The sequence below is a fragment of the Crotalus tigris genome, unplaced genomic scaffold (genome assembly GCF_016545835.1).
Source record: "Crotalus tigris isolate CLP2741 ecotype Arizona unplaced genomic scaffold, ASM1654583v1 scf7180000021131.477146, whole genome shotgun sequence".
NCBI classification, from domain to species: domain Eukaryota; kingdom Metazoa; phylum Chordata; class Lepidosauria; order Squamata; family Viperidae; genus Crotalus; species Crotalus tigris.
In genome coordinates, this window is record NW_024098363.1 from 131,048 (window position 1) to 156,108 (window position 25,061).

Below are 25,061 nucleotides of genomic sequence, written 5' to 3' on the forward strand. Positions count from 1 at the left end.
GACAATTACTTGATAGCATTAAAAAGAGGGTTTTTTAAATTGCTTTTCTATTTTCTAGTTATCCCAGTTAATACAACTCAAATGCTGTAGGATTGGCACAGGCACCCTAACTTTTAAAATTATGAATGAAACCAAAAAATTAGCACACTGGATCAGGCTCATATTTGTTTCCTTTTTCCTTCTTTAATCTTCTGTCATGATAATGGCTATGTGAGATGAGAACATCATCATCCTTCTCTATTAGAATATTTCCATATTGGAAATATTGTACCAACTGGATTCCTTCCAATCACTAAGTAATTCAGAGCCTACAATGCCATGGCAACTAGTTAGTTTTTTGCTGCAGAGAACTCTGGGTTTTCATAAGCTATTTTCACACAATACACAATGTAGCTTGTATGTAGCCTACTATGTTATATCACCACAACCATCTGTATAACAAGATTTAGAGATAAGATGTCCGGGGAAAACTAAGACAACTCAACTCGTTCGTTTGTTAGATGTATATTTTATCTTCCCTTAGAGAGGTCAAGGCAGAGGTTGTAACACTTCCTCCTCCAGATATCTTGATTAGCCTCCTTCACCAGGACTAGATGTGGCACTGCTTTCCTGGAGCCAGATTTTTGACAAAGGAAGCTGTTGAAGCAAAGAAAAGATATAGGTGAGGTTGCACTTTTGTTATCATTCCAAAGATTTGATCGTGCACAAAGTCATCCCCTTCCTTCCTTATTAAACAGTGAGCCAAAAGCCTAACAGCACCTCTATTATCTTTTCTTCAAATACAGTATTTAGTTTATGATCCCAGCAGCAATACAGTGCTAAATGCACAGCCAAGTGGATAGATTCACACAACACAACTAATCTTGTTTTAATCAATAAACCACAATTAAGCAAATATGAGACAACACAATGTGCAAGTAAATAAGATCAGGCATATACAGTATAATACTTGATGTGTTAGGGCTGATTGCAGCCCTGCTTGGTGTTATCTCAATAAATTGGTGCACACATTTAATCCCATCAGTTGGCAAGTATATCATGGTTCTCAACCTGTGGGTCGGGACTCCATTTCGGGTCGAACGACCATTTCACGGGGGTCACCAAACAATGCAGTCTGCTATTTTTTTCCCCTTTTCCTTAGCTGTGCTACTCCCTTTTATTCTATTGGCTTTTGAAAGCCAATAGAATAGACTCTCTTGAATAGAGTCTAATTCTATTCGCTTTCAAAAGCCAATAGGAATTGTCCAGGCTGTCTCTGCCCTGCCCGCCAAAAGTCCCATTCTGCAAATGGTGCTGCAAGTTGTCTGCAGCAAAGGCGAGCTGTCTGGAAGTTTCCACCCCTTCCTGCTGAGCAACTACTAAAAATGTAAGTAAAAGAGGGCCAGGGGTGGGAGGTGGGAGGCCGGCGGGTGCAGGGAGGGTTGCTGGCGTGTGTGGGGCCCGGCAGGTGCCTTACCTCCCTTGGGCTGGGCCAGCTGGTGGCCCAGCCAATGGTCGGCCTGTGCCATTGCTGCCCCTTGCCAGCTACGCCTCGGCCGGCGCAGGGGGTAGCACCACGCATGCGCGGTGCTCCTGGGCAGGGAAAGTCCTCGACTTATGACTGGTTGGTTAGTCCTCGACTTACAACCGGTTGGTTAGTCCTTGACTTACGACCAGTTGGGGTCGCGGCATTAAAAAGGTTGAGAACCACTGCTTTAAAGTATCTCTTTAGCAACAGCAAGAAAAAAAATGCTATCTTCATTTTTTAAAATTAGAAATACAAACAATCCTGCAAATAAACACTATTATTTAAACTACCAAAGCTGGAAAAGAAAATTTGTGGCCTTCCAGATACTGCTGAATTAAAACTTGTGTTTATATATAATCGGTTTAACAAGTATTTATTTAATAAATCACAATTAGCATAGTTTTACAAATCACAATGGCCAAGTTCATACAACAAAAAGACTCTATTATATCTTAATCTGGTCTTAGTCTCTTGCAATACTGCTGTGCTGGCTGGAAATATAGGGATGTCAATTTAGCTGAAACACACCAGGTTGGGGAAAGATGATCATTCTAATAATTTGTCTAAAACAATATTTTATTGCTCTGTTTATGAAATTAGGGAAGTCAAAACTACAACGATGGGTAAAACTGTATGCTAGGTAAGGGTTTCCTCATTACATCCTGGTAGCTCCAAACAAAACTAAATAACAGTGGAATAAAATTCTGCCTTCAATCTGCTCTATGGAACATATATAATTCTCTTCCTCTCTTGCCCCCTCCAAGTTAAAACAGCCAAATACCTGGGACTTTAGAAACTGAACCAAACTGATCAACCATCAAGGTTTGTAGATGACTGGGCATCTGAACTGGAGTCCTGCTCTCATTGCAGCACATGACTTCTCTACACTTGGGTTTGTATGACACATGCAAGCAGAAAGCAGGAACTATATTGCATTCAAAGTATTCATTAAATTAACTCTGGAAAGCCAACCACGAGTAAGCAAGTCCTGCAAGCGCATTAGAGCTCCTAAAAATAGAAAAATAAGCTAAGGGTAAGGTTGCCTTCTGGATGGGGTCGACTCCCGGCATTTGTTTGGAAATTAAATCGGGCACCTCCAGCAGCAAATGGTGAGCAAAGACATATCATTTGCACGGGGACTTCTTAAAGAATTTGGACTAGACTGCCAACTCTTTTCCGCCCGTGTCCGCGGATTTAAGGAAAACCCCAAATGCAGCTGGCGAAAGCGTGACCGTCTGCGGCTGAAAGTCCCAAAGCGCCCAGCAGCAAAGTCGCAGCGAACGGGCTTGGTTTTGGGCTCCGTGCCTACGAGTTACAGCCTCGCGGACCAGGAGATTCGCTTAGGGGACAAGGCTACTTCCGACTACCAGAGTTTCTAATCCTACTTCTCAAACAATGAATCTCAAGCCAGGTCGACATAAACAAGTTTTACGAGCCATTTGCCAAAACTCCACTTCCTCTTCGCGCTGAGCGCTGCATAAAAAAATAATCTGCAGACTAAGCTCTTTCCCTCCAGCCTCGCTTGTGCAACGTCATCTGGGGGACGGTCTTTTGAGCCACCCTCCCACTCTACTCTGGGGGCGGGGGGGGGGGAAATTGTAGGAGATCCCAACAAAGAAAGGAGCTGCTGGGAGGTAGGATCCTGCCCCAAACTTTCGCTTGATTTTCGTTCCTTGTTGAGATTCGGGATTTTCCCGAACGCTTACGGGAGCGGAGGACCCAGGCTCTGTTTCGAACTTTCCCGGAGAGTCAGCACAACCTGGCAACAAAACTTCAAATCCGGCAGAAGCAACGCCAGTAAGTAATTTTGGGCTGGCTCTCCTCGACCCAGGTGTAGGCTGGGAGGCTGGGTTAGGTGTGACGGAAAACATCGGTGCAGAGGAGGTGGCAGCCGAGCTGTATAGGCGCCGAGGCAGATCGGCATTGGGCTTTAGCATCCAAACCAGACCTGGACATCTGGCGAATCGCTAGGTGTCCCGACCTGGCAAGAATCGTAGCAAAAAAAAAAAAAAAAAAAGCTTTTAAATTGTTCAAGAGCGACTGCCGAGGCGTGCATCGGTAGCCTTTCCCATCTGGGGAGGCCTTTCAGATGGTATTTAGCTACAATATCTTGGGCCCAACTGGCGTGTTATTCCGGAACATTTGAAAGGCGGCGAAGCTGGGAAAGGCTGGAATAGAAAGAAATATAAAGATGAGGGTGAAAAAGAGTAGTTTATTTTTTCTCCTTCAGCTTCTTCACCGGATTTTGGCAGAAAAATAACAAGATGCAGTGTTAGGCCCTGAGAAAAAAAGGAGTTTCTGAATCCACCGGCATAATATAAACTTTCATTTTGAAACCATGCTTCTAAAACAGTAGTTCTCAGCCTTTTTAATGCCGCGACCCCCAACCGGTCGTAAGTCGAGGACTACTCAACCGGTTGTAAGTCAAGGACTACTCAACTGATGCAGCACCGTTTGCAGAATGGGACTTTTGGCAGGCTCAGCAGGGCAGAGACAGCATGGACAATTCCTATTGGCTTTTGAAAGCCAATAGAATTAGACTCTATTCAAGAGAATCTGTTCTATTGGCTTTCAAAAGCCAACAGAATAAAAGGGAGTAGCACAGCTAAGGAAAAGGGGAAAAAATGGCGGACTGCGTTGTTTGGCGACCCCGGTGAAATGGTCGTTCGACCCCAAATGGGGTCCCGACCCACAGGTTGAGAACCACTGATCTAAAAGAAAGGGAAATCTGTTATGATTCACTCAATTATGATTTGAATTAAGCTTGGTTGGGCTGTTCCTCTTTGGAGTCAAGTCTAACATGGACAGCTTGGGAGAAATACACTAGAAAAAAAAGAAATTTGAATGATCTCATCTGAGATCCTTGCATAAAGAGTAGACTGGGCTTCTTTGTATTTTATGAGTGGCTCAGTCAGCTTAGAATAGATACGATATTCCACTTAGTAAATAGAAACAAACAGTCGGAAAAAGTTTAATTTGTTTATAACAAATTTGTTATAACACAATTCTGTGTTATGCAATTCTATTTGTTTATAACACAATTCTGAACAACTTTTAGAAAAGGAAAGTCCTGTTTGAGTTAAAAAAAAATCCTTACATTTTATTGAACCTGCTTTCAAGTTCAATAATTTGATTTCAGGAACTTCCTGAACATGTAGACATGCACACACTTGTACTATAAGTAGGTTAAACTTTTGAAGTGGCTTACTCCCAGATACAGTCATCATGATTTGGCTGCAGCTTCAGTTTGGGATGGATGTGAAAAATTTGGAAACAGGATTGGCAAAAACAAAACTGGTCACCAAGCCTCAGTTATTTCACTTTTCATGCCAGCCTATCTCCTTATGAAACTGAACAATAAATATTCTGCCCTGGATAGCAGGTAAGAAACTAGAAATGAGTTTATAGGATACCAAACTTGTTGTTTAGAAATGCAAGCAATACAGCAAGGCTGAACATGAATAAAAATATAAGGGATGAAAAATTTGTATTATAAAGCAAGGGTGTGTTTCAGCTGTAAGAAAAGAATTGCCCAAGTATAACTTGAGGTTTCCTGCTGCAGTAGTAAAGCCAGCTTTATTAAGCCAGCTGCAGTAGTAAAGCCAGCTTTATTAAGCCACAGCAGTTTTTTTTTGGGGGGGGGGTTCATTTGGTTTGTATTTTATTTTTCAGTGTGGCCTTCTTGAGCCAGTGCACAGCCTGAAATATAGTTTATGCATTTGCCAGACATATCAACATTTTTCTGAATTTTAAATGCACACAATTTGCACACATTAGGGGAAAATGAACAAAAAATTAAAATGCAATAGGGAAACATATATATATATATATATACATTGGTATAAAATGTATATATTTGAGCTCAACTATTTGGGTATCACACTGCACTTGGTGTCTCTTTGGGCACTACTGCTGTGCTGCACTATTTAATAATAACCATCTGAAGTAGTTTTGTTTTTACCTCCTGAAGAGGTACATGTAAGATGGCCATTGTGTAAGGATACATTTGCCCCACTTGAAAGTCTTTCAAGTGGCATAGCAAGTATTCATTAATCCCGAAGGCCTGGAGACTAAAAAATATGAAGAACGGTTGCAGGACTTGGGTTTGGCTAGTCTAAAGAAAAGAAGAAATAGGGGAGACATGATAGCAGTATTCCAGTATTTGAGGGGCTGCCACAAAGAAGAGGGGTTACATTATTTACCAAAGCGCCAGGGGAAAGAAGAGAAACAGTGGTTGGAAACTGATCAAAGAGAGAAGCAACCTGGAATTAAGGAGAAACTTTCTGACAGTGAGGACAATTAACCAGTGGAACAGCCTGCCTCCAGAAACTGTGGACACTCCATCACTGGAGATTTTTAAGAAGCCACTTGTCTAAGATGGTTTAGGTTCTCCTGCTTGAGCAGAGGGTTGGACTAGAAGACCTCCAAGGTCCTATTCTATTCTATTCTATTCTATTCTATTCTATTCTCACAAAGTATAAAAGTTATTTGTATCTCTTTTGTGCCATGGGTAATCAACTGTTGTGTATGGTATCATTTGAGTATACCATAAAGATTCTAATCTTGCTAAGCTATGTCTGTGATCCATGTTTGTGATTTTTTTTGTCAAGTTAGGGAAAAACCATGAAGCATTAGATTTGTGATTTAATCACTGAGTCTAATCCAGGGAAGCCAGATATCAGGAGCTCTTAGGTAGCTTAGAAATTACTTATCTTGCTCCTTTCCAGAGATCATCACGTGGGGGGGGGGAGTAGGGAGTAAAACCCTACTGGGATTCATGGATCTCATGGCAAGATCTTGTTGCAGCATTCAGGGAACTGACGACTCTGTTTTTATGGCAGTTTTGAGCTATTTCTCTGGGTGCTATCAGACCATCTTGGGAAATTTCCTTGAGAATTCTACAAGGCCTCTCATATTATTTAATATAATAACATTATATTATATGTCATCAACATGTCAATACTTAGCTATATTTCTTTCATATGCTTTCATGGTTTGATGTTTCCAGAATCTCAGTATGTCCAGGCTGTAAAGGACTGAGAAAATAGTTAGCCAAAGCTAACTATTTTATGGATAGTTATAATATAATATAATATAATATAATATAATATAATATAATATAATATAATATAATAGGATCAATAATAATTAGACCTTCTGATGAGGTTGCATTTCCTTTTATGGGGCATACAATATTCACAGTCTGGTGCCCCCAAAATGACACTGAGCAATCCCTTAACATTAGTGGCAAAGATACATATGTAACATCAATGCTGGATAACTACAAATCTGTGACAAGATTGAGCTGAAAAAATCAGACGTGTCCTTTCACGAAAGAAATGGACTAAATTTGGTGATTCATAAAATGGTAACCTGAGGGTTGTACAGTAATACCTGCTATGTGAAGCAATCCTTGAAAATGTCTAAAATTGGAACTGGCTCAGAAAATTAGAAGCAGAGTAAAACTGAATTTGATAGATTCTCCTATTTCCGGCCAGATTGAGGTGTTTCTGTTAGTTAACTAACAAAGCACAAAACAAAAACACTGTTCATATAGTTAAAATATGAAAACGTTACCTATGTTTATTTCTTCCTTCTTTTTTACTTCCTTTTTTACCACTTCGGGTGTTGAGGAAGATACAAATTCTGGTTCTTGCATTTCTAGTGGCCTCCACCATTGTTATTTGATATAGTAGCATGTCTTTGATATTGTCTCTCCAACTTCTTCTGACTCTGCCTCATGTTTTTTTGGCATTTTCCTCTTTTTGTTTATGGCATGTATAGAATCCCAAAAATCCCAAGTCATTCACTCCAGGGAAGCAAACTATGGTATTCCTGTGTTTCTTTATTGGTTATTATTAATAAAATAATTTACTGGATAATATTTGAGATTCATTCATAACATTTGGCTTTGATCAATACAATACTGTATTTATTATTTAGTGTTATATGTTAGGTCTATGCTAAGCTTTATAGGGTTATTCAGTTTGAAGAAAATGAAGTCAAAATTACTGTATTGGACCAGATCGATAAACTTACATTTTTACTTACCCAAATAGTTTTTGCATAAATTCTTTTCAGCTGTTTCTCTACTATTTCAGACATATGGTGTTTATATATAAGACAGGCACAGAAGAAACTTGCCTTGATGCAAAGCAAGCCAGGGAAAATTAAATCCATCTTGATGTTTATAAAGTAGATTATCTTCCTTCTAAACTTCACTGTATATCCTGAGATGGATTAAATAATTTTATACATGTATATTAGGTGTAGTTGTTCTGCAAACTTGAGAGGATTTATGACATTAAGGATGGGTTAAAATTGCTGCTTGTTGTCTAGTGTCACTATCAGATCAGGATCTGTGTGTGGTTCCCATATAACAAGTGTGATCTTCTGTGTGGTTCCATCTCTGTGATTAGATCCTTAAAGCTAGAAGTAGCACAGAGTTGAGTAGCCCCATCTCTAGGTCTCCCCAGATTTTGGAGATCATTTGTTATTTGCTCATTTCACTGATATTTCTCCACAAGGCCCTTTAATAACAACACACTGCTTTTTTGGTTAAAAAAGAAATTAATGAGGCTGAGTTTGAAATATGTCTACACCTAAAACAACTGCATAGACCATGATGAATGTACTGTATCCACTGTCTTCTAAGAGCTCTGTAGAGCTCTGTGCTAGTTCTTAATCCTGAAGGTGAGGTGGCTACTGAAAAAAAACAATGTTCTCATGGTTAGATGATCAGCTGCCAGCGAGAGTTGCCTTGAGTATGATTGTTGTTATTGGTATCATTATTTAAGTAGTGTTAAATTATTTTCATATAATGTTGTGGAGGTATTGATGAACAATTTGAAACTTCATGAAGGGATTGATGAACTGAAAAGTTTGGAGATTGTTGCTTAAAGTATACATCTTGTAAAACTCCAAGCAGGTTAATGAAATACCTTGCTGGTCATTGCTTCAGTTTTAAGCCTGACTGACACAGTCATATACAAGGAGATAGTAAAATGAATAAACATAAACACATGCAGCCAATTTAATTATATCTGCTGCATAACTAATTCATTTTCTCATTATGCTGCATATTTAAAAGCCCTGACTCTTTAATTTTGTTTAGTTCACACCATTTGAACCATTGGGAATATTAATCTAAGCTAAATATGTTTTCCATTGTTTGTAGTGCTATTTTTTTCTTGACCTGTTTTTTTGGGTTTAAAATAAAGCTTCAGGAGCTATGAATAGTATTGTAAAGAAGGAAAGAATGTTGATTCATTTCAGTTTTGTGTCTAGTTGTTTGTTGCAGCTTAAATTATAGTAGATTATGTGGGAGGAGGGAAAGGAAAATCTTGTGCTTATCACACAATTTTGAGAAGCATAATAACTTTGCTTTAAAAAGAGATGGTAATTTTACATAGAACTGGTCTTTATGAACCAGGTCCTTCAACAAAGCTGATTGATGCTTTTTGGATTTAAACAGGTTAGTGCTATGAAAATCTAAAAGATAAGTTAGTGCTGTATCTTACAAGAACATTGTAGAAACTCCCACCCGCCTAATAAATGACCAGGATATCATTACCAGATGTATAACAACGATGATAATTGAAATCTGAGTAACACCGCCAATTACTTACTAGCTGGACTTTCACCTTTGCTGGGCAGCAATGGGAATGGAAAATGTTTATGTAATTAAATAGTAGCAAAAAATGTTTTCCTGCATATTCATTATTCATGAGTGTACTTCTTTCAAAATCATACATGAATGAGTCATATGTTTGTTTGGAAGGCAAGTGTTACCATGAGATCTGGAGTATGGTATTTTTGGTCTTCTGAGCCTCTGGGATCATTCATTTTACATGGTGTTTGTTCTAGCATAAAATGATGGATAAGAAAGCTTTATTTAAAATCAGAGTGATAGTCACTGTGTATCCTGTGCAGAAATGTTACACATTAGTGCATTCCTGTTTAGTCCCACAGAGTTCTTCTGTGGAAATCTGGCTGTGAGGTTTGGAAGAACCTGGTCCATGATTATCTCTCTCTGGGTCAAGAGGATGGGGCTCCATCTCAGGTTACAGCTAATGATGAACTGTGATCAAGCTTTATATTTCTCTTGGTCCTTGGTACGGTAGATCTATGAGCTGTACAGGTAGTCCTGTACAGTTGAGCCCAATATTTCTATTGCTAAGCAAGGCAATTGTTAAGTGAGTCTCTCTCATGCATTTTACGATCTTTTTGACCAGTTAAGTGAATCTTGTGGTTGTTAAGCAAATCTGCCTTCTCCCATTGACTCTGCTAATCAGAAGCTCCCTAGGAAATTTGTAAATGACAACCCCAGGATATGCAATAAATATATGATGGTTGCCAAGCGCCCGTATTTTGATCATGTGACTGGGGATAATGCAATGGTTGTAAGTGTGAGAACTGCTTATTAATCACTTTTTTCAGTGCCATTCTAACTTCAAATGGTCACTAAACAAATGGTTCTAGATGGAGGATTACCTGTATAGCAGGAAGGTAGGTAGATAGAGAGAGACAGATAGAGGCATACAAATAACACAAGATAAGAATGCTATTCTTACCTGTCAGTACTCTTAGAGCTGATGACATATTCCATAGGATACAAGATTACTGCTATCCAGGGCTTTTTTTGGTCATAGAACGCCTAGAACGGAGTTCCGGCACCTTTTTTGGATGGAACCTTGTAGGGTAGGTATGACTTGTGATTTCTGGCACTTTTTTTTTTTTTTTTTTTTTACAAAAAAAGCACTGCTGCTATCCGATGTCTCCCCTATAAATTCCCATATAAACAAGAACTGATGGCACAGCAGCATATTCAACACTTCTCTGGCTCTCATAAGCCATCACACAGAAAGGAAGTATGGAGAGTTTTTCATTTTTAAAAAGCGAACCAAAAGGCACATTTTACATTGGAGATGGTGTTCAGCAGCAGCACACATGTTCTTACGTTAGCATTTTAGATATTTCCTTTGCAAATATGATATTGAATAGAAAGGAGCAGGATCACTGCATTTGAGCAATTTGAGAAATTATAGCTTGAGATTTATCAGTAATAATAAAAATATGCTACATGTGTAACAAGGATGGTCCCCCAAATGAATCCGCATAGGTTTGGCTGAGATGTGACCACAAACCATGGTCTGCCATGATGAGAATGAACAATTGTAGCTTTGAACTCATGTTTTTTTTTCTGGTCTCCTTCCTTTGTGAATAAGATCAAAATCTTTTAGTGAACAGTAAACTATAAATTGACACTGTGCCCGAATGCCCTAAGAACGTAATCTTAAAATCCTATTGTATGAGAGAGATATATAATTTGAAATATCATTATGGTTGGTCACAATCAGCCAGGTATTTAGGCATTGATTTACCTATCAAATTATTCTCTAATAATGTGACTAGAGATAAATAGCATACAAATTTTAAATTATTATTATAATAATAATACTCCTGATCAGTCACAGAGCAACCATAGGAATTTAGAAACTATAACTCCAGGTGTTTGCACATCCTATATTTTGATGCATTAGATTGGAGATTGCAACTATGATATGCATAAAATAAGCTATATTCTCCAATTTATTTTATTAGATAAAAATACTTAAGGACTCCCAAGGATTTCTAAAGAAGGTTGTCCTTTATTAGGGCTAATAATATTGAACCTTGGATGAGGGCAAATCAATGAAAGTCAAGCCCAAGAAGACAAAGATTTTTTTTTTCAATTACAGTAGAAGTAATATATCCATGGAGAAAGCCTTTGTTAAATGACAATGTGTGGTGCTATCTCCCACATGCAGCAGCATCACTGGTAGGTTTGTTTAGAGCCCTTTGAGTGACAATCACCTCGTTGTCAGCTCTATATAAAAGGTGTCCCAAGTTCTTTCTCCTTTCATTGCTGCAGCAACTACAGCATAAATGTGGGAATTATTTGCAGGAAAGGCAGATGGAATTAAAGTTATAAAAGCATCTTTTTATTTGTGTTCACATTTTTCCTTTTATTTAATACTTTGGGGTTTTTTTTAGTGCAGCTTAAATCATATGATAAAAATGAATCCAAACAACATAAACCACTATAAGCAGAGCAGTACAATAAAAAATTCTCTGGTTCAAGCCACAATTAGCTGCTGATATTATTACATACACAGCAAAGTAAAATCATTATTAATATTATTATTTGCTGCTTGCATATTATGGAGAGAATGTAGATTATCTGGGAAGCAATTCACCAAGGTGGACAGAATAACAGGGTTGGAAGAGACTTTGGAGGTCTTCTAGTCCCACCCCCTGCTCACAGCAGAAGACTTTATTCCATTCCAGGAGCTGGTCTGTGAGGGATCCTGCTCCAGATCAGGGGCTTAGTTTCCTGCTTGTTTGTTCCTCCTCATTCAATAACTACATCACCAGCTACAAGCTGTTTTATTTATTAGCAAAAAATAACCTAAGACCGTGGTGGCGAATCTATGGCATGCGTGCCACAGGTGGCTCGCAGAGCCCTCTCTGTGGGTACGTGTGCCGTCGCCCTAGTCCTAGGCCTTCAGCTGGGTTTTATAAAACCTTTTCACTTTAGGCCTCCGCCGCCATGTGAAAAAAAAAGTTCAATCAATCAATTTCAACTTCTTGCGGTAAAAAAAAGGATCTCATAAAGTTGGAATTGATTGATTTAACTTTTTAGTCCCACCCAGTCTGCCGTTACCACCTCAGCCATGCCCAGCCAATGCACCATGCCCACCCAATTGGCCACACCCACCCATTGGGCCATGCCCACCCAATGGGCCACGCCCACCCAGCACCCGACAATAGAGAAGTGGGTTTGGGGTTGCAGTTTGGGCACTTGGTCTCTAAAAGGTTCGCCATCACTGACCTAAGACATTCAATTTAACATCATCTTCACTGTGATTATTAAAAAAAAGTTTTTGCATGATATATAAATGGGGTAACATGCTATACAGGCATTGGTATATGCCCTACATATAATAGCTTGAGATAAGGAGCAAATTGATGGCTATTTAACAATAGTGGGGAACTAACCTTAGCCAGGAAGAAGAAAACAATCAGTTGAATGAGGTTAGAAAGAACATTTTGCATTTTTTTTTTTAACTTGACCGGTCATCCATCCTGACCCCACTTCTTGTTTGAAGCATGGAAATAGCAATTGTCTAATTATATTATAATGAGGATGTTATCCAGGATAACTTCCTCATTATCTTTCTGGGGGTACTTCAAAGCAGAGAAGTCCTTGACATGAAATCTCAGTTGCTCTCCAGGCATAAGTATGAACAAGAAATTCCTTCCTTACCTCTTTTTCTTTTTATCACTTTCTAGCTGGCAGGATTTAAGCCCCACACTGCCCCTGGCACTGCTTAAAAATGTGAGCTCACCTGCTAAATCTGTCCACCTATTCTTTGTGACAAACAGACATTAAATCCTATACGGTATAATCCTTGAGAGAAGGTTTATTAAGGAGTCTTATTCAAAACCAAACATGCTTTTTCTGCAGTAAAACAAAGTAAAACAGTAAGATACTTGGGATCTAATGCTTACTGCTACTATGCTATATGTGTTTCTGAATGAATTTCTGCTATTTTGATGATTTGAGATACAAAATAATAGTTTCTTTCCTCCTTTTCACATTGTAGGTCCCACATTCATGGGTCCAAGTAAAAAAGTGGATTTGAAAATCATTATCATTGGAGCCTTGGGGTAAGCATATTTTTAAAATCTTTTCTAAGATGCATTTCTCTCTCTCTCATCATGAACTCCCATTTTATTCTCATAATAAGTTTGTGAGACAGGTTAAGGAGACAGAAAATGATAAAATGGCGACTGGCTGAAAGTCACAGGCTACATGGAGAATGATTTGAACTGGGATGTCCCCTTCTGACTTTGGCTTTCTAGTGACTATCCCAGAAGTGTTTGTTTATTTATGTAATTATGTAATCATCTGTTAACAGTGAATGTGGTGACATACAAAGTCAGCAGTTACAAACAATAATCCATGATAACCAACTGGAATAATACATCTCAGCCATAAAACCATGCCAGCAGCATAACTCACCTCACCTCCTGGCCCAAATGTCGGCCAAGACAGCCAGGTCTTCAGAGTCTTACAACAGATAAGATAGTCTGGATCTTCACAGGGATGTTGTTCTACAGAGAAAGCAGGAATCCAATAAGATGACGTTGTTGAATAGAGGGGACTTGGAGCATACCCCTCTGCTGGGAGTGATGTAGAGAGTACTCAGTGGAGCAGTATAGAGAGTAAGGAAGATGACTTTGACAAAGATATGCAAAATCCATTGCTAGAGCAACAAGGGATTAAATATATTTTAAGTCCACAGAAGGCAGATATTCTTTTATGATAATATGCTTCTGCAGCTCAGGTGCTGTCTTATTCCTATTGCAAATAGGAGAAGGACGTACAACATAACCAGAATGTATCTATCCATTAAATAGACCAGACCCAGTAATCAACTCCAGAAGCTGTGAATGCTCCAACACTGGAAGTTTTTAAGAAGAGACTGGACAGCCATTTGTCTGAAATGGTATAGGGTTTCCTGCCTGAGCAGGGGGTTGGAATAGATGACCTCCAAACTTTATTATTATTATTATTAATAATAGAATCTTGCAAGTTTAAAATAAGTTGAAAATAATGATGTATTTTTTTTTCTGACATTGGAAAGAGGAAAGAAACTTTTTCATTAGAAATGAAAGTAGATTCACATACTTAATTATGTAGAGTTTAGAGTGGATAGAAGAGGAACTTTCATAGTTTTAAATTTCAAGCATTTGTGAGCAGAATAGAAAAATATGGAATTCCAGCTTGAATATGCTGCATAATGTTCACTAGCAAATCTTTATTCATTACTTTTCTCTTATAGTCCTGGCTATTTTTTTTTCACCCAGATGGAATTATTTTTCTCTAAGTGAAGCAGAAGGGGTACATTTAAAAGAATAGGCAGGTGGAGTTTAAGGACTCCTTAGAGTCTTTAGACTAATTTGCTGGATAATACTCATTTGTAAGTTCTCTGTTCCTCATTACTGGTGAATCATAAACATATATTTGGGAAAAATGTGTATTATTTTTTAAAAAAAGTTATTTATTTTTCACATTTCTGAACTGCTCGTCTTCCTCAAAGAGGGACTGGGAGGTGTACAATAAAATATTAAAATATAATTAATTTTTAATGAAATGATGCATATACTCTTAGAAAATGGAATTTCATGTCCATAAATACTTAAAATACTATTTCAGTTCTTGGAATTCCTCTTTTTAAGATGATGTGTAAAAACTGCTGCAATAATGTTTTAAAGGATTGGTGATAGATATGTGAAATGCAACTGACAGTACATCATAAAATGTTAAATTTTTTTTAAAAAAACCCACCATAAATAAAGTCAAGGAAAATTATGGATGTGACAGATGACTTTTGTGATTCAATAAAGGTGCTCCTTAAGCAACCCTCGCTATCTTGATATATTAGTTTAGAAAAAAGTCCTTTGACATATGACCATTGTAGTTAACCTATTTTTAAAAAGATCGAAGTACTTAGATGAATGTGCCATGGATTTATGACCAGTTACTCCAGAAAAAAAATGGAATTTCTACTTGCTGACTTTAATAGGAATATTACACTACAGCTATCTACTTTGTGCTACTAGTATGACCAGATTGAGTTAGCAATTTGTTAGTGATAATGCTACAGATCAGATAAACAACAAAGCAGGCAAAGAGAATATTTCTTTCTTTTTTAAGTTGTCTCTAGTTGAATGTCTATGGAGATTCTTAGTCATCCAGGTCATAGTTATCCCAAAGACACTTTTTTCACAAGGCAATTGGACTTTGTTTTTCTTGGAAGACGTTTCGCTTCTCATCCAAAAAGCTTCTTTAGCTGAAAAAGCTTCTTGGATGAGAAGTGAAACATCTTCCAAAAAAACAAAAAAAACAAAAAAACAAGAAAGTCCAGTTGCCCCATGAAAAAGCATCTTTGGGATTGTCTGTAGTTGCTATTGTGCAGTAGTTGCTATTTGCTTCCAAATAAACAATCCATAGGATTATTTTTGTCAATTACATTTGTATATTGTATATTGATCAATACTTGCAAATACGTATATGCTATGCAAGATTAATTTGGAAATTATTATCTGAAACTAATTTGATGGAATCACTTATTTGAAATAAATATTTGAATCACCAAATTCATTGTTGAAACTGGATGGCTACAATTTTGAAATGGATTTTGAGTTATTCCCACAACCACCACCCCAATAAACTGTTATGGGTATTTTTTAATGTTTTCTAAACGGCTGTGAGTGTTCACTGATGTAGTGGTATACATGTAGCAAAAAAGTAATAATATTTGTTAGTAAGTACTGTATATTATTTCTTTCTGAAGAAATTTATATGGTCACTAAGAGTCCATGGAGACTTGCTAGCAGATCATCATCACATTATAGTCTTAGTATGTAGCCTTCTTCCTATTCCCCCACCCCCACACAAAAACAACCTTGTTGTGAGAGAGGGCTGAGAGAGTGGTCCAGAGTCACCGAACAAACCTCTGGGAGAGATGGACTAGAACCTGGCTCTCCAGCACTTTCACCATTATGCCACACCAATTCCCATTGTACCATTTGTGATATAATGTTTTGAGCGTCCATGTTTTTCTTCTGAAGCTGGGAGAGTTACAAGGGAAGAAAACAGAGTTTGCTGTCCCTGATCTAGTGAGAATTATTGTATTCATTTGAGTTTACATTTCTTTTATAATGTTTGTATATTGATTAGAGATTTTCCACTGTCCACTTGCAGATAAAGCAATTAGAATATTCCAGGGTAAATATATTAAATAGATGTTGTATAAGAAAATTTATACAGCCCAACAAGTAGAAATCAGGAGACAAACCAAAGAATAGAAATGGTGTTCTGGAAATTAAAAAAATGACTACTTACAAAAATTACATTAAAGAGAACCTGCTAAGTTTAAGAACAGATTGCAGTCCAAATATATGATTAAATGGTAACTCTAGGTGTTTTGTTGGCCAGTATCGGTCAGATAGATTGTACTGAACACTTTCACTTACTCAACTAATACTTGATATGCAGATGTTAAAACCTGGATCATCATCAAACAAACAAACCTGAATGATAGCACCACCAGTACATAGAGTGAAATGTCCAGACCACTCTATTTTAGACACCAAGAAAGACACATCTTCTATAAATTACATAAGAACCTAGTCAGGAGATGATCTCACATTTGTTGCTTGCGAACAAATATAAAAGCAATGGATACAGTGTCTGAAATAAGGCCATGCTGATCACCTAAATTGTATAAAGGGTATAACTAAATAGTTCTAACATTTCTACAGACTTATTTTAGTACAGGCAATAACTGATTATGATTAGAATTTGTCTTTGATTAGGATTCTCTGATTTCATCAGTTCAGGTGAAACAGAACATTAATGGACAATCTTTTAAAACATTCCAATCCAAACTTGTTGAAATGAAATTTGTATATATGCTTCTTCTTTTACCACAGTGTAGGAAAAACGTCTCTCCTACATCAGTATATTCACAAGAGATTTTATGAAGACTATCGCACCACCCTGGGAGCTAGTATTTTGTCCAAAGTTATGGAAGTAGATCACACACCACTGAAATTGCAGGTGACAGATGTTTTAATGTCTCAGATATCTTATTCCATGCTTAGCCAAATATTTATAGCTCAGTCAAATGTACTGCAAAGAAAAGACAGATATTGTGAAATACTTTCATATGTTTATATTACTATTGGCAGCAAATTTCCAAGAGAGACCACAGCTTAAGACATTGTAAGAAGAAAATAATGTTAATCTATGGTGGCAAAAAAATCAAGAGGAATCTGGTAGCTGGTATTTAATGAAGTGAGCTGCAGCTTACAAAGTCATGTGCTTTTTAATAAAATTTGTTGGGAAAGGAACTATCAGACTCCTTCAGAGCTTAAGAATATCACTTTGTAATTGCATCTCTCACTAAAATGCTGACTTTGTTAATAAACTTTTTGTTTTTCACATAGTCACCTTTAAAGTGTTGGTATTTTGGTTTTCCTTTGAGAAGAGGAATCACCTACCTATATGTCAGTGATCTATAGGGAGGCGAGGTGGGAGTTCAACACCAAGCATAGTTAATCAGTTTGTGTAACAGCCTCTGCAAATTTGTCCCAAATCAGTCTTCTGCTAGCCAATTGCAAGCCATTTCCTTGCTATTTCTTAATAGATAACACATCAAAGTGAATATTCATATTTCATATAAACGTAACCTTAATTATTGATACCTGTGGAACTGAACCTGCTACTCATTCATTCACACTCTGTTTTCCTTCCCTGAAGCATGTGGCATGGCTCCTTGTTCAGATGTTTCCCTCAATATCAAGCAAGGGAGGCTTTCCTTGTGTTATTCAGTGTGCCTCGGAGATAGCTCCCTGTCTGACTGTATTTTTTGCTTAATATTAGGAAGGAAGGAGATATTACAAAGCAAAGTATCCACCTCAGATACCCTTTGATGTTATATGAATGCTTTTGAGGCCCACAGTAGCCCCACTAAAATGGTAAAGAACATCCCAAGCATCCCATCCCAATATTCTGATATGTAGGGATTTTGAAAACATCGCTCCCCATTATAAGATCCATTTTGTGAACAGGTTAATATATTCTCGTAGTCATGTAGTGAGCACGCTTATCACATACTTCAGACTTCCAAATGTGCACCCCACATCCAAGAGTTACCTATCTCTGCTGTAATGGTTGCGGTACTGATGTTAATGCAGAAAGACTTCTTGTCAATTGTAAATAGAAAGATAAAATATAATTATGACTGAATTGTAGAATAGTAATGTTTTTGACACTGCAAATACTAACGCTTGTATGTTCTTCCTCCTTTAGATTTGGGACACTGGAGGCCAGGAACGATTCCGGTCCATTGTGTCCACATTCTACAAAGGTTCAGATGGTTGCATGCTGGCTTTTGATGTCACAGATATGGATTCTTTTGAGTCCTTGGATGTTTGGAGGAATGATTTTCTTCAGAAAGTCAACTCTACAGAGCAAGGCTTCCCAATGATTGTGCTGGGGAATAAAATTGACCTGGAAGATCGACAAGTAAGAGATGGAAGTGGAAATAAGAAGGGAAGTTGAATATAGAGCTTTCCAATCAGGGTCTGAGGACAAATTTTCAGTTTGTTCTCACATAATAAACTTAAAGAAAAACTAACATTTTTGTAACACAAAGAATTATTTGCATCTTTACCATGCTACTTATTATAGGACTTTCCCATCTCCAGATATTGACTATTGGAACTAAACTGTGTTTGTGCAAAAGGCCTGCATTCCTATGCATTCCTTTTGTTAGCTATCAAAATGGCTATGATCTCGTTTAGTGCTGAGTCTAGCCTCTGAATAATGCAAGAAATCTTGCTGCTGAGCTTCTACAGCAGATGGTTGTCCAGCCCTTGTTTAAGTCCTTCAATGAAAAATGTCTTCTGCATTATATTAAAGTATAACTGTTTTTAAGAAATTGTTCCTTACGTTTGAATAAAAATTGCCCTCTACTTGATTTAGACTTGCATTAAAACAAATCTGTGTAGCATGTATTCCCTGTCCATTAGCTTATCTTCTCCAAGGATCCCTGGTGCTTCAAGAATATATTTGTTTAACCACTATATAAAGCTTTCCTAGTACAACTCAAGATAACTTTATTATTGTTTATGTATTATATTATAATTTATTGCACACAACAATGTATCATTTTTTTGGCCATTTAACTATTGCTTTAGCTGGTGTTGCCTTCATATGCATCGAGTTCTTTCAAAGAACCTAGGCTGTCGTAATGTATTGGCATAGATACATCGGCTTACATAGTTGAGGTAGTCCTCAAATTATGATCACAATTGAGCCCAACATTTCCATTGCTAAGCAAGACAGTTGTTAAGTGAATTTTGCCCCATTTTACGAACTTTCTTGCCACAGTTGTTAAGTGAATCATTGCATTTGTTAAGTTAGTAATCTGGTTGTAAAAGTAAATCTGGCTTCCCCATTGACTTTGCTTGTCAGAAGGTGGCTAAAGATGATCACATGACCCTGGAACACTGGAACAGTCATAAGTATGAACCAGTTGCCAAGTGTCTGAATTTTGATCATGTGACCATGCAATGGTCATGTAAAAAAAAGTCATGTCACTTTTTTCAGTGTCATTATAGCTTTGAATAGTCATTAAATGAACTGTTATGAGTTGAAAATTACTTGTTATATATGCGGATCCAAGCAGTGTGACTTTTGCATTTGACAGACGGAAATTCTGTCAATGTGCAGATTTTCTATGTGCCATCCAAGATATGATACGATATGATATATGATATGATGTATTATTATGTTATATTACATTATATATTTGATATTATTTATTATTAATATTCCATTATTTGGGGATGACAATTATAAACAGCACTTTCATTGCATTCATTTCAATCATTCTTGAAAGAAACAACTTTCCATGTAATATTACCAGCTAATCAGTTATTTTAATTTATTTTTAGGTGTCCAAGGAGATGGCTTCATCCTGGTGCAAGGAGAAGGATATAGCATATTTTGAAGTTAGTGCCAAAAATGATATTAATGTGGTGCAGGCTTTTGAGACCCTGACAAGGCAAGCCCTATCAAGAGTAAGTAGCAAATTGCTTATAAGAAATAGAAAATCTGTTCTCTTTTGTACAGCAAAGACATGCCTACAATTCAAACTACAAGTTACAAGAGACACTCCATATCTGTCAGGATTATTGTAATGAAGATAAGATTAGTGAGACTGTCATTTAAATCATTAGCTAAAAGCAGTGTTTCTCAACCTTGACAATTTTAAGGCATGTGGACTTCAATTCCCAGAATTCCACAGCCAACATTGAAGTCCACATGCCTTAAAATTGTCAAGATTAAGAAACACTGAGCTAAAGGAAGATGTAATAGCTAAAATTAGTTATAAGCTGGCCTAAAGGTTGTACATTGGTTCCCTTAACTTAGCAGTCCCCAATATTTCCGGCTCTATGGACCAGTGGTGGCAGGGAGGAGGGTAGATGGTTTTGCGTGTGCACACACACTGCTTGCACAAATGCAGCTTCACGTGCTTGCATGCTTGTCTGTTGCTTGCACAGCCCAGTTCCTAAAGGGCTGTGATCTGACAATGGGCCGTGGTTCCCTGGAATGGGAACCCCTGTCTTATCTCATACTTTTTGTACTAGCTGTACAAAATGAAACTTCCATTTCTTTAGGGCATTTTAATGAAGATATTGTCTGGTTGTGGATTTTAGCTTCCTTTTTTTCTCTTATGACCAAGTAAAAGCCATGATGGATAAAGCAACTCTGATTCACCACAAGGTGTTGCTATTTGCTCACATTGCCATATGCAGAAATGTAAAGATTTTTCTTCCACAGTCTGGTTCTTGGCTTTTTCTTTCATGAATCACATGATTAGTGGATTACATGAAAGCAGAAATCTATGACCAAAAAGTGCAGTGGTTAGGAAGGCTTTGATGCTCTCTGAACCATTGCCAAAAAAAGTGACAGCTTTGATTTTCCTGCAACTAATGATGTTGTATTATATTAAACAATACATGTCTTTTTGCCTTATGCTTACATTGTGCAGGAATGTTTTTAGACTCTTCTAAAGTACAGGTGATGGCACTGAAAATTTTATGCGTTTTTAAAAATGTAACTTTTGGTTGTATTGTTTTTTCTTCCTCCAAGCAGTACAAAGTGCCTGGCTTTCAAACTTTCTTAAGAAGTTTAAGAAAGAGCTTTGAATTGAGAAAGAAATCTGCATTTGTGAGGTTCTATATTTGAGAAAAAATTATGGAAAATCGAAATGACATAATGAATAAGGAATAAAGTTTTCTCCAATTGGAGGGCTCTTAACAAAAACAATTGAAACACATTGGGCAACCAGCTTTCCCTTAAAATAACCTCATTCACTGTATTAAGAAAAAGAAAATAAAGCACCACTAGAGCCAAAGTGGAGGTCATTTTTTTAAAAAAAATTGACATTTTATAAATTTCATGAATGTACCAGGCAGTTTCATATTAAAACCCTTATCTGTCTCTCCCCATATATCTGTTTCTTAGGGAAGTTCACTGTCTATACAATTTTCAAATGATTGGCCAGGTAAATACATGGTCATATCCTGCAAAATGATTTTTTATATTTAAATTTTAGATTTATATTTTTTATTATTTATATTTTTCTCTTAGTATCAAGGGATGATTGAGAGTTACCTAACCGAATCTATAAAGCTAAGTCCAGAAGATCAGCCCACAACCAGATGTTGCTGACATCTTGTTTGGAATGATTGACATTTGGATACAGTTTGAAAGCTGGCATGTGGAACAGCTGCTGCTACTGGGGAATGCTGCTCATCAGGCTGAAAGATGAACTAATATAACAATATTGCCCTCTGGCATCCCAGCAAAGATGGAACAGAGTGCTCGTGAACACACAGACATTTAGAAATCAACATCAAGTATTGGGAAAATATTTACCAAGATGAAAGATTTATGTCCTTACTGTATCAGTCAGACCCTTCTCAGATGCCATTTTGAAGTTCAGATTTATGTTCCAGAACACTTCATGGAATGATCTGATCTCATATTGAAACTCATTCCTAGTTTTTGTCATGTTCTTTTGGTAAAACTATAGTAGATAATATCTGGATCATCTTGGAAAGGCCTGGTGTTTTCTAGATGTGGCTTAATTCCCAGATGACACATCTGAAGGTGCTAGAGTGGGTTGGGGAAAGTAGATCTACATAATTCAGGAACTGCTACTTAATATACATATGTAGTACCATAGGTATATGTCTTATTTTATTCCCACAACTGTTATGTGAGGTATGTTGAGTTGAGAAAGAGTAACTTGCTCAAAACCATCCAGTGTACTTCCATTGTAAAGAGTTGACTAGAATCTGAGTTTTGCATAGTCTGGGTCCAACATTCAACCCCTAGATCACCCTAGTTACAGCTCGATTTCCCCTCTCAGTTCCTGCTCTTGAAAATGCAATGTTAATCTAAGAATATTGATTTTACAACAGAAATGCAAAACTTTTTAATATTTGTTTATTAATATTGTACAGAATTGGAAACTAATATCACATAGGTATATGATTCTTTTTGTATAGAAACGAGGGTCAAAAAATACTGTAAAACTATAAATATAGATTCCATTTTCAGGGTGCTTCTATTTTGTAGAAGGTTAGTGCTTACTTAAGCAGGTTTACAGAGAATTTTTTTAAAAATACTAAAGAAAAATGAAATATTGGAAAAGGGAATATAATAGAATCAATTTCTACATGGAAATGTATAGCAGACATTTGAAAAAGGGATTTCTTTTTAAAAAACATTGGATATATAGTTCTTTCTTACCATTGTTCAAAGATCCTGTTTTTTACTGAAAAGAGTTTCAGATGTGAATTGTATTTATATGCCATAGATTGAAGCCATTTTCAGAAAAGATGTTCTCACATTGAATCTGTATGGAAATTGGAAGCATAATCAGGCCAATTATTGTCGTGCCAGCCTGCTGTCCGCTTCTTTGTTGGATATACTTACAAGAAGGAAGAACTTAGGTACTGGAGAAAAATACTTTCTTCCTGTAATAGTTAATGATGCATAAGTATGGATCAAGTAAACTAGAACACAAGAGATATAGATCAGGTCAAGACTAGCTGGTGCAAGCATCTGTTCTTTGCTCATATATTGATTGAATGTGTCACCTTCTTTTAAACTAAAAAAAAAGGCTGGACTAATATTGAAAATATACAGCTCAGCCAGTGCAGACAACAACTGTAATAAAATGTTAAGTTTATAAATATTTTTATTGATTTCCATCTTGTAAAAGGACCACATAGAGCCTGAACTGATATCTCATTGCAAGCTAGAATGAATTGGACAGGGAAATACGATCTCGTGAATCTGTTCTGTAAATATTTTGTTGACTGTACTACTTGAGCACCTTGGAATTCAGGTTTGGCTGGTGAGGGAGGACACAGCCAAATTCATTTTTGGACATTGTGCTGCCAACTCAATTAAAATTGAATTTAATAATAAGAGATGTGAAATTACTCAACTGGAAGAAAGACATCAAATGTACAGTGAAAGGATCAGTGTGCCTAGTAGTATTGTTCCTGAATGGATCTTAGAATTTTAATTGAGTGTAAATTAGTAGTGTGATTGTCCATATACATGAGCAATATTGATGCAGTCTCAAAATGTGTATTTTGGGACTGCATTAATAACTCACAAGAAGTGGCAGTTATTGTATTGAGAACAGTATTACAGATCTGAATGATCAATAGGGGGCAAAAAATCTAACATGTATCAGGAGAGGGATGAGTCCACAGCAGGGCTGGATTATGGATTTTTTGTTTAGATTCCTGCATTGAGCAGAGTTGGGAGCACATCTGTATTTCTGAGAACCCAGTTATATCCTGCCTATACCAAAGCACAAAACAGAGCTTTCTAGATCAACTGGATGGAATGGTAAACTTTACAGTTCTCCATAAATATCTACAAGTTGGTGGGCTATTACAAGTGAGTGAGCCAGAATATAGATGATATAATATATGGCCAAAGATATGAACATGTAAAAACAGCTTTCCTTAAAAAGATTTTCCTAAACATTTTTTAAAGAGTTAGTTGTGAGACTATAGCTCCTAAAAGTGATTATTCAAGCATATTTCTTTGTCCCACTAAAATTATTGAATGCTGCATATTCAGTTTAATTAATCAATTCACTTGGATATTCAATATTTATTACAAAAGAAAGCTAATCAAGTATGACACCAGAGTCGGTGTTAATTCTATATAAGATTTAAATTCACATAATAATATGGCTTGTTTAATTGTGAGTTATCTTATGTGAATCCAGTCACTGGTATTTATAATCTATGGTTTGTGGGCCAAATGGCAACCTTTCTGAGATTCTGAATTTAGGTAGGTCAGTGGTCACAGGGGCACAATCGTATCACGTAAATGGACAGAATTGTAATTTTCCATTGTTTCCCCTGGATACAGTTTTTTTAAAAAACACCTGTTTCAGACTTAAATTTTTTTGTGTGTTGTGTGTTCTGCCTTGGAATATCAGAATGCTGTTGTGACCTTTTCACTTTAATGTGAATGTGGTCAGAGCAGATTCAGGTTTCCATTTCAGTTTCAAGATGCTCATACAAATACAAACAATATAAATAATACAAATTCAATAAATAATAGCTCAGCAAAAGTAAATCCAGTCATGAAAACAGCAAAGCTGGTGCTAGTGGATAGAATGACTAATATTTTCAATTCTCATTTGCTTGGTTTCTCAACTGCTTTTCTGGTCAGGGTCAGTTTAGGCAACTGAGTTTAAACAGTATACATGCTGGATGGATATTTCTAGAATACATATACAATATAACACCAACCCTTACTTATCCCCAACCACTAAATATCTACTTAAATGCAAACACCTTGCATCACTTCTGGAAGGTCTCCAGG

The 25,061-nt window shown here is 37.0% G+C and overlaps 1 protein-coding gene across 2 annotated transcripts; it reads left to right on the forward strand.

Moving 5' to 3' along the window:
* Positions 1–3,104: 3,104 nt before the first annotated feature.
* On the forward strand, positions 3,105–23,636 carry RAB7B (RAB7B, member RAS oncogene family). 2 transcript variants are annotated; one of them, XM_039369471.1, is made up of 6 exons: positions 3,105–3,304; positions 13,156–13,219; positions 17,054–17,180; positions 18,435–18,650; positions 20,084–20,209; positions 21,786–23,636. In XM_039369471.1, the coding sequence occupies exons 2-6, from the start codon at positions 13,167–13,169 to the stop codon at positions 21,864–21,866; spliced, it is 603 nt and encodes a 200-aa protein (XP_039225405.1). In that variant the 5' UTR covers positions 3,105–3,304; positions 13,156–13,166; the 3' UTR covers positions 21,867–23,636. The 2 variants fall into 2 exon arrangements, with proteins under 2 accessions (XP_039225405.1, XP_039225406.1); XM_039369472.1 differs by lacking the exon at positions 3,105–3,304 and adding an exon at positions 4,157–4,889.
* The last annotated feature ends 1,425 nt before the right edge of the window (positions 23,637–25,061 follow it).